We start from the raw sequence: 10,435 nt of genomic DNA on the forward strand, positions 1-10,435 counted from the left end.
CAACAACTTCCCACAAACCACAGGTGAACAAAGGGCTACCTAAGTATGACTCCCAATCAGAAGCAACGATGTACAGCTGTTCCTGATTGAGAGCCACACCAGGCCAACAAAGAAATACACAACATAGAAAACCATAGAAATACAAAACAAGAACATTACCCAAAAACCCCGGAACACATAAAACAAACACCCCTCTTACATAAATACATATCCCAATAAATCCCGAACCATATAAATCAAATACCCACTGCCACGTCCTGACCAAACTACAATAACCAATAACCCCTCAGGACGTGACAACGTAACATTGCAAAAATCTGAAACTTTCTGTCCAAAAATGATGCAGAAAAATTCATCCATGGTTTTGTCTCTTCTAGGTTGCTGCACAACTCAACTGACTTCTATGTAAATCTCAAGATAACTCGCTCAACTGTCTTCTATGTAAATTTCAAGATAACTCACTCACTGACTTCTATGTAAGTCTCAAGATAACTCACTCACTGACTTCTATGTAAGTCTCAAGATAACTCACTCAACTGACTTCTATGTAAATGTCAAGGTGGAGAGGTGGAGTTTTAAGTTCCTCGGCGTACACATCACGGAAAAACTGAAATGGTCCACCCACACAGACAGCGTGGTGAAGAAGGCGGAGCAGCAACTCTTCAACCTCAGGAGGCTGAAGAAATTCGGCTTGTCACCAAAAACACTCACAAACTTTTACAGATGCACAATCGAGAGCATCCTGTCGGGCTGTATCACCGCCTGGTACAGCAACTGCTCCGCCCACAACCATAAGGCTCTCCAGAGGGTAGTGAGGTCTGCACAACGCATCACCGGGGGCAAACTACCTGTCCTCCAGGACACCTACACCACCCGATGTTACAGGAAGGCCAAAAAGATCATCAAGTACATCAACCACCCGAACCACTGTCTGTTCACCCCGCTATCATCCAGAAAGCGAGATCAGTACAGGTGCATCAAAGCTGGAACCGAGAGACTGAAAAACAGCTTCTATCTCAAGGCCATCAGACTGTTAAACAGCCATCACTAACATTGTGTGGCTGCTGCCAACATACTGACTCAACTAAAGCCACTTTAATAATGGGAAAATTGATGTAATCAATTTATCACTTGCCACTTTATATTAGATAATGTTTACATAACCTACATTATTCATCTCATATGTATATACTGTACGCCATACCATCTACTGCATCTTGCCATCTTGATGTAATTAGATGTATCACTAGCCACTTAAACAATGCCACTTTATATAATGTTTACTTACCCTACATTACTCATCTCATATGTATATACTGTACTCTATACCATCTACTGCATCTTGCCATCCTGATGTAATGTATCACTAGCCACCTTAAACAATGCTGCTTTATATGTTTTCATACCCTACAATACCCATCTCATATGTATATACTGTACTCCATACCATCTATTACTTCTTGCCTTCCATTTCGGCAATCACTCATTTATATACTTTTATGTATTCATTCCTTTACACTTGTGTGTACAAGGTAGTTGTTGTGGAATTGGTAGATTACTTGTTAGATATTACAGCATGGTCAGAACTAGAAGCACAAGCATTTCGCTACACTCGCATTAACACCTGCTAACCATGTGTATATGTGACAAATAAATTTGATTTGATTCGATAACTCAAAGGACTTCTATTAAGTTTATTCCAGCCAATAGCGTCGAAACAGAAAACAACATCAGTCCAGTCAGAAAATATATTAGATTTATTCTTCTGTCATACTGACAATAATACATTTACATTTTATGCTATAACAAACAATTCACAAACAACAAAAGGGGACAACATTTAGGAGATAATATTATAAAAACTGTCCTGCACTTTGTTCAAAAGAATGTCACCTGGCATTAGTCACAGACACGCCCTCCTTCCCCTTACTGTGACACGCCCTCCTTCCCCTTAATGTGACACGCCCTCCTTCGCTCAATGTGACACGCCCTCCTTCCCCTTAATGTGACACGCCCTCCTTCCCCTTAATGTGACACGCCCTCCTTCCCCTTACTGTGACACGCCCTCCTTCCCCTTACTGTGACACGCCCTCCTTCCCCTTACTGTGACACGCCCTCCTTCCCCTTACTGTGACACGCCCTCCTTCCCCTTAATGTGACACGCCCTCCTTCCCCTTAATGTGACACGCCCTCCTTCCCCTTAATGTGACACGCCCTCCTTCCCCTTAATGTGACACGCCCTCCTTCCCTTAATGTGACACGCCCTCCTTCCCCTTAATGTAACACGCCCTCCTTCCCCTTAATGTGACACGCCCTCCTTCCCCTTAATGTGACACGCCCTCCTTCCGCTTAATGTGACACGCCCTCCTTCCCCTTAATGTGACACGCCCTCCTTCCCCTTAATGTGACACGCCCTCCTTCCCCTTAATGTAACACGCCCTCCTTCCCTTAATGTGACACGCCCTCCTTCCCCTTAATGTGACACGCCCTCCTTCCCCTTAATCTGACACGCCCTCCTTTGCTTAATGTGACACGCCCTCCTTCCCCTTAATGTAACACGCCCTCCTTCCCTTAATGTAACAAGGAGTAAGTGGTTTAATATCAGTAACACAGTTGGTGCACTACACAGAGCAGGGTCAGTTGGTGCACTACACAGAGCAGGGTTAGTTCCATGTAGGGTTGTAATATTCCGCAAACTTTCCCAGAATTCCCTGTTTTCCCAGAATAATAAAACCAAAATAATCAGTTAGTAAACATCGTGGTATCCAATGGTGTAGTTACGACCTTTTCTCATTGCGGCAACTGCAACGGGTATATATAAACAGGAAGTAGTTATTTAGGATAAAAAATATCATTTGCAGATCAGTCAGTCTGAAATTGATCGTGAACATGTCCTTAGTGTGAACCTGTATTCAGTCTCTGGGGAATTGTAAGCACTGTGGCCGGTTGCCAGAGATTCAGAACCTGTATTCAGTCTGTGGGGAATTGGAAGCACTGTGTCCGGTTGCCAGAGATTCAGAACCTGTATTCAGTCTGTGGGGAATTGGAAGCACTGTGTCCGGTTGCCAGAGATTCAGAACCTGTATTCAGTCTGTGGGGAATTGGAAGCACTGTGTCCGGTTGCCAGAGATTCAGAGTTTTGGTCAAAGTAAAGTCAGTGTCTCAATGCATTAAAAAAATACCAACAATGCTTTTCTACAACAATGCCGTGTTTAAAAAAAGCCCACTTTTGAAGAGAAAGTTCAGATTGAAGGAACATACAGTATTTTCTGACAGAATTTGTGATTGTTCTCCCTGCGTAAATAAAAGGTGAAATAAACAAATAAAAAAATAAATCACACACAGTAAATCAGTCTTCATCTGTATAGAGATATTGTATGCGTCTCAAATGGCACCCTATTCCCTATATAGTGCACTACTTTTGACCAGGGCCCATTGGGCTCTGGTCGAAAGTAGTCAAATATGTAGGGAATATGATGCCATTTGTAACGCAGCGCTTGTCATATTGCTCAGGCACTTTATTCGTTGTGTTTGTGTCCTGACAGACAGCTATTTAAAACACAACATGTCGAATGATCAAAATTATGAACATTGTCCATTTCCTCATATCATCATTCATTGGATATCTCCTATGTACTGTTACTGCAATGTTGCCCACTAGATGGCGCCGCTAACAGCGTTCACTCCACTGACGTTCACAGTGTTAACACATAGTAGTAACAACACAGACACACTATACCATCCTGGACATATCTATACTCTATTCCACTGTTAAAATGAACATACTGTCTGACAACACATTGCAAATGTATGATTCTGTTCACAGTATCTCTTTGGGGAATATGGCAAAAAAAAAAAAAAAATCCCTTTTTGAAAAACGTAACTTAACCAAGGCCAAACTTCTGACTGACTTGAAAAACGTAACTTGGCCTAACTTCTGACTGACTTGAAAAATGTAACTTAACCAAGGCCTAACTTCTGACTGACTTGAAAAATGTAACTTAACCAAGGCCTAACTTCTGACTGACTTGAAAAATGTAACTTAACCAAGGCCTAACTTCTGACTGACTTGAAAAACGTAACTTAACCAAGGCCTAACTTCTGACTGACTTGAAAAACGTAACTTAACCAAGGCCTAACTTCTGACTGACTTGAAAAATGTAACTTAACCAAGGCCAAACTTCTGACTGACCTGAAAAATGTAACTTAACCAAGGCCTAACTTCTGACTGACTTGAAAAACGTAACTTAACCAAGGCCAAACTTCTGACTGACCTGAAAAACGTAACTTAACCAAGGCCTAACTTCTGACTGACTTGAAAAACGTAACTTAACCAAGGCCAAACTTCTGACTGACTTGAAAAACGTAACTTAACCAAGGCCTAACTTCTGACTGACCTGAAAAACGTAACTTAACCAAGGCCTAACTTCTGACTGACCTGAAAAACGTAACTTAACCAAGGCCTAACTTCTGACTGACCTGAAAAACGTAACTTAACCAAGGCCTAACTTCTGACTGACCTGAAAAACGTAACTTAACCAAGGCCAAACTTCTGACTGACCTGAAAAAGAAAAAAACTGAATCTAAACTGTTTATAAAAGCGCTATAACCATAATAACACAACATTATAACAGTGTGACTGAGCAAAGTTGTCACTCTCTCAAAGAAAATTTGAACTTAAAAAGACACTAAATTGAAACTATAACTGACACTGAATGAAATGAAAAAACACATTGAACTGAAAGACAAAGGAAATAGCAATACGATAAATACAGGATCAAACATATTACCTCAATGGCCTTCATAGTGTACTGAAGAAGAAAATAAGAACGATAAATAAATGGTTGTACAGAATGTAAAAGTCTAAAACAGTTGAAAGTAAAATGAAGATAAAGAAAATAAAAAAAAGGAACATTCTAACGTCTTTGATCCCAAATGACACCCCATCGGCCTATATAGTGCTTTATTTCTGGTTAGAAGTAGTGCACTACATAGGGAAAAGTGTGCCATTTAGGATGCCACCAAAGGGGGGATATATACGGTGGCATAGGTTCAGACACACACATTAAACATGCTTCGGAGGAGGAAGTGGAACACAACACAAAACGCACCATAGAATGTGCTTAGATCATTGTAGTCAATGTCACCTCTAACATAGAGTTGAATAATACACTGCATCTCTGTGTATATATATATATATATATATATATATATATATATATATATATATATATATATATATATATATATATATATATACACACGCTGTAGTAACTCAGTAACAAGGTTAGGAAGATCAGGCTCTTTTCATAGCAACAATCACCACCATCACTTTAATACACAAAGAGTACTATAGGGAATAGGGCTCTATTTGGGATGACACCTTTACCAAGGGATGCTTGGTTAGGGAATAGGGCTCTATTTGGGATGACACCTTTACTAAGGGATGCTTGGTTAGGGAATAGGGCTCTATTTGGGATGACACCTTTACCAAGGGACGCTTGGTTAGGGAATAGGGCTCTATTTGGGATGACACCTTTACCAAGGGACGCTTGGTTAGGGAATAGGGCTCTATTTGGGATGACAGCTTTACTACGGGATGCTTGGTTAGGGAATAGGGCTCTATTTGGGATGACACCTTTACCAAGGGATGCTTGGTTAGGGAATAGGGCTCTATTTGGGATGACACCTTTACCAAGGGACGCTTGGTTAGGGAATAGGGCTCTATTTGGGATGACACCTTTACCAAGGGATGCTTGGTTAGGGAATAGGGCTCTATTTGGGATGACACCTTTACCAAGGGATGCTTGGTTAGGGAATAGGGCTCTATTTGGGATGACACCTTTACTAAGGGATGCTTGGTTAGGGAATAGGGCTCTATTTGGGATGACACCTTTACTAAGGGATGCTTGGTTAGGGAATAGGGCTCTATTTGGGATGACAGCTTTACTACGGGATGCTTGGTTAGGGAATAGGGCTCTATTTGGGATGACAGCTTTACTACGGGATGCTTGGTTAGGGAATAGGGCTCTATTTGGGATGACACCTTTACCAAGGGATGCTTGGTTAGGGAATAGGGTTCTATTTGGGATGACACCTTTACTAAGCGATGCTTGGTTAGGGAATAGGGTTCTATTTGGGATGACACCTTTACTAAGCGATGCTTGGTTAGGGAATAGGGTTATATTTAGGATGACACTTTTACCAAAGGACGTTTGGTTAGGGAATAGGGCTCTATTTGGGATGACAGCTTTACTACGGGATGCTTGGTTATAATGCTGGAAGAAAACTTCTGTGAGTTACACTACAAAGAGGTGCAAAATAATGAACTGGTTTGGTTATAATATAAACATCCCTTATTTTTCAAAGAAATAGATGAAATATAATAAATAAACATTTAAAACAAAAAGGTTTCTTGTATTTGTTTTCCCTTTAACATGCTGGCAGGAAGGTGATGGAGAAGTTTCCTCCCTGGTTGTTTGTTAGTCTTATGCCTGATTCCCACTAGAAGACCAAACCGAGCCAAACTGGCCTGGTTACACGTCCACCATAGCTGCTGGAACCCTGCTGGAACAGACAATGTGAAGAGAAAAGAAAACCTGAACGGTACAGTTTAGGTCAGCCCCTATAGTGTGTATGAAGCATAACCGGTATTCTTGCAGTGTGACACCTCACGTCCGATACCAAATGCTACTGCTGAACTTTAGCACCCCCTTGTGGAAGCATGGCCACGTTCAGGTTTACAATGTGTAGTAATTATATACTGTATGTTGATAATAATACCAGCTATTGTAGGAAGACTGATCGGTGTAATTTATACTTCTTCAAGGTGAGCGTAAAATACCAGTGTCGTTACTGAGGTGAGTAAAAGCCTCTGAGTTTATGGTGCTTAGCACAGGAGGTTGGTGGCACCTTAATTGGGGAGGACGGGCTCGTGGTAATGGCTGGAGTGGAATGGTATCAAACGCATGGTTTCCAGGTGTGGGGGCAGAGTATTCCATAACCAGTCTCCAGACCCTAGTAGGTGTAGCTCCTCCCCTCACTCCACCCCCATGTCCAGTCTCCAGACCCTTGTAGGTGTGGCTCCTCCCCTCACTCCACCCCCATGTCCAGTCTCCAGACCCTAGTAGGTGTGGCTCCTCCCCTCACTCCACCCCCAATGTCCAGTCTCCAGACCCTAGTAGGTGTGGCTCCTCCCCTCACTCCACCCCCATGTCCAGTCTCCAGATCCTAGTAGGTGTGGCTCCTCCCCTCACCCCACCCCCATGTCCAGTCTCCAGACCCTAGTAGGTGTGGCTCCTCCCCTCACTCCACCCCCAGTCCAGTCTCCAGACCCTAGTAGGTGTAGCTCCTCCCCTCACTCCACCCCCATGTCCAGTCTCCAGACCCTAGTAGGTGTGGCTCCTCCCCTCACTCCACCCCCAGTCCAGTCTCCAGACCCTAGTAGGTGTAGCTCCTCCCCTCACTCCACCCCCATGTCCAGTCTCCAGACCCTAGTAGGTGTGGCTCCTCCCCTCACCCCACCCCCATGTCCAGTCTCCAGACCCTAGTAACCGTGGCTCCTCCCCTCACCCCACCCCCATGTCCAGTCTCCAGACCCTAGTAGGCGTAGCTCCTCCCCTCACCCCACCCCCATGTCCAGTCTCCAGACCCTAGTAGGTGTGGCTCCTCCCCTCACTCCACCCCCAACGTCCAGTCTCCAGACCCTAGTAGGCGTAGCTCCTCCCCTCACTTCCATGTAGGAACAGCAGTGGGTGTGGTCCTAGTTCTGTTGCACCAGTCGTCGGTAGTGTGGCATGATGGCTCTCTCAGGCAGGTACAGAGCCATCTCCAGGGCAACAAGGATCGTGAACTCAAACGGGATCAACTCTCGCCGACTGATACGGAAACGCTCCTCCAGTTTCTGCAGAGGAAGAGAAGAGGGACGAGGAGGAAGTGACCTGTTAGGAAAGTTGTGTTGCTCTACTGTTGCCCTACAGATCCTCCACAGGGTTTCCATACTCTAAGGTGAATGGTGGATTTTAATCCACAAAGACCTGACCTTTAGCAATCTAATATGAGTAAATATAATTAATATACACTATATATACACAAAAGTATTTGGACACCCCTTCAAATTAGTGGATTCGGCTAATTCAGCCACACCTGTGACTGACAGGTGTATAAAATCGAGCACACAGCCATGCAATCTCCATTGACAGACATTGGCAGTAGAATGGTCTTACTGAAGAGCTCAGTGACTTTCAACGTGGGACCGTCATAGGACGCCACCTTTCTACTTACAGCTGTCCCGGTCAGCTGTAAGTGCTGTTATTGTGAAGTGGAAACGTCTAGGAGCAACAACGGCTCAGCCGCAAAGTGGTAGGCCACAACAATCTCACAGAACGGGACCGCAGAGTTCAGAAGCGCGTAAAAATCATCTGTCCTCGGTTGTAACACTCACTACTGAGTCCCAAACTGCTTCTGGAAGCAATGTCAGCACAAGAACTGTTTGTCGGGAGCTTTATGAAATGGGTTTCCATGGCCGAGCAGCCGCACACAAGCCTAAGATCACCATGTTCAATGCCAAGCGTCGGCTGGAGTGGTGTAAAGCTCGCTTCGCCATCTGAAAGTCCCTGCCCCAACGCTACCTGCCCTGAACGCTACCTGCCCCAACGCAGAGTGCCAACTGTAAAGTTTGGTGGAGGGGAAATAATGGTCTGTGGCTGTTTTTCATGGTTCGGGCCCCTTAGTTCCAGTGATGGGAAATCTTTACAATGACATTCTAGACGATTCTGTGCTTCCACTTTGTGGCAACAGTTTGGGGAAGGCCCTTTCCTGTTTCAGCATGACAATGCCCCCGTGCACAAAGCGAGGTCTATACAGAAATGTTTTGTCGAGATCAGTGTGGAAGAACTTGATCGGCCTGCAGAGCCCTGACCTCAACCCACCGAACACCTTTGGGATGAATTGGAACGCTGACTGCGAGCCAAGCCTAATCGCCCAACATCAGTGGCTGACCTCACTAATGCTCTTGTGGCTGAATGTAAGCAAGTCCCCCGCAGCAATGTTCCAACATCTAGTGGAAAGCCTTCCCAGAAGAGTGGAGGCTGTTATAGCAGCAGAGGAGGGACCAACTCCATATTAAATGACCATGATTTTGGAATGAGATGTTTGACGAGCAAGTGTCCACATACTCTTGGTCATGTAGTGTATGTGAGGACTGAAAGTTGACCCAGTTAAACATGTTATGTCATCTTGTCTCCAATAACGGCTGATCTGTTAAAACAAGAATATGATGCCAATACACACTGGAGTGTCTCCTGTGCTCTGCTGCCTCTTCCTGCTCTCAGGTTCTGAGACCAGGTGTTAAAATAGATCTAGGAAACCAGCCCAGCCATTTTTGTTTTCAAAGAGCATGACTTCATAAAGATACACATACACGTGCAGAATGTGAAAGATGCATACATAAAGCCTTCATATAGCATACACAAAGCCTTCATGTAGCATACACAAAGCCTTCATGTAGCATACACAAAGCCTTCATGTAGCATACACAAAGCCTTCATGTAGCATACACAAAGCCTTCATGTAGCATACACAAAGCCTTCATGTAGCATACATAAAGCCTTCATGTAGCATACATAAAGCCTTCATGTAGCATACATAAAGCCTTCATGTAGCATACATAAAGCCTTCATGTAGCATACATAAAGCCTTCATGTAGCATACATAAAGCCTTCATGTAGCATACATAAAGCCTTCATATAGCATACATAAAGCCTTCATATAGCATACATAAAGCCTTCATATAGCATACATAAATGCTTCATATAGCATACATAAAGCCTTTATATAGCATACATAAAGCCTTCATATAGCATACATAAAGCCTTCATATAGCATACATAAAGCCTTCATAAAGGCTATATATAGCATACATAAAGGCTATATATAGCATACATAAAGGCTATATATAGCATACATAAAGGCTATATATAGCATACATAAAGCCTTTATATAGCATACATAAAGCCTTTATATAGCATACATAGATGGTTCACAAAGCATTTGGAGGTTTATGTCATTCTGAAAGGATAATAGGTACATCTATGAGCTGTGTGACGTCTTGCTTCTTGAGGTCGCTGCTGATCTTAGCGGCGAGCAGCACGCAGGCTCCAGAGACCAACTTCCTGTTGTGTTTGTTGAGTCGCCCCTGGAGGACCAGTTTCTCAAAGTAAACAAACGCCATCGCCACGGTGACCGCCTGCAGGCCGCAGTCGTCACCCACTGTACGCATCTCTCTCTTTAGACTGGAGGAGAGAGGGGGGGAAGGGCATGTGTTAGGATTAGAGTAAGACAAAGCATACTGAACATCTATGGACATGACCACACACACACACACACACACACACACACACACACACACACACACACACACACACACACACACACA

At 43.8% G+C, this 10,435-nt stretch overlaps 1 protein-coding gene and 1 long non-coding RNA gene across 3 annotated transcripts in view; both read right to left on the minus strand.

Moving 5' to 3' along the window:
• Positions 1-1,739: 1,739 nt before the first annotated feature.
• Positions 1,740-5,199, minus strand: LOC106590772 (uncharacterized). Its single transcript, XR_001325104.2, has 2 exons — positions 4,562-5,199; positions 1,740-4,520 (listed from the first exon to the last, which is right to left on the minus strand). It is a non-coding gene; the product is annotated as an uncharacterized lncRNA (long non-coding RNA).
• A 1,099-nt stretch (positions 5,200-6,298) lies between these two features.
• LOC106572907 (CDK5 and ABL1 enzyme substrate 2) overlaps positions 6,299-10,435 on the minus strand; it is a 133,104-nt gene continuing 128,967 nt past the window's right edge. For both annotated transcript variants that reach the window (XM_045696504.1, XM_045696503.1), the window contains 2 exons: positions 10,088-10,292; positions 6,299-7,903 (listed from right to left, as the gene is read on the minus strand). In XM_045696504.1, coding sequence (XP_045552460.1) covers positions 7,763-7,903; positions 10,088-10,292 — 346 coding nt within the window. In that variant the 3' untranslated portion in view covers positions 6,299-7,762. The remainder of the gene's footprint in view (positions 7,904-10,087; positions 10,293-10,435) is intronic.

The sequence above is a fragment of the Salmo salar genome, chromosome ssa15, assembly GCF_905237065.1.
Source record: "Salmo salar chromosome ssa15, Ssal_v3.1, whole genome shotgun sequence".
NCBI lineage: Eukaryota > Metazoa > Chordata > Actinopteri > Salmoniformes > Salmonidae > Salmo > Salmo salar.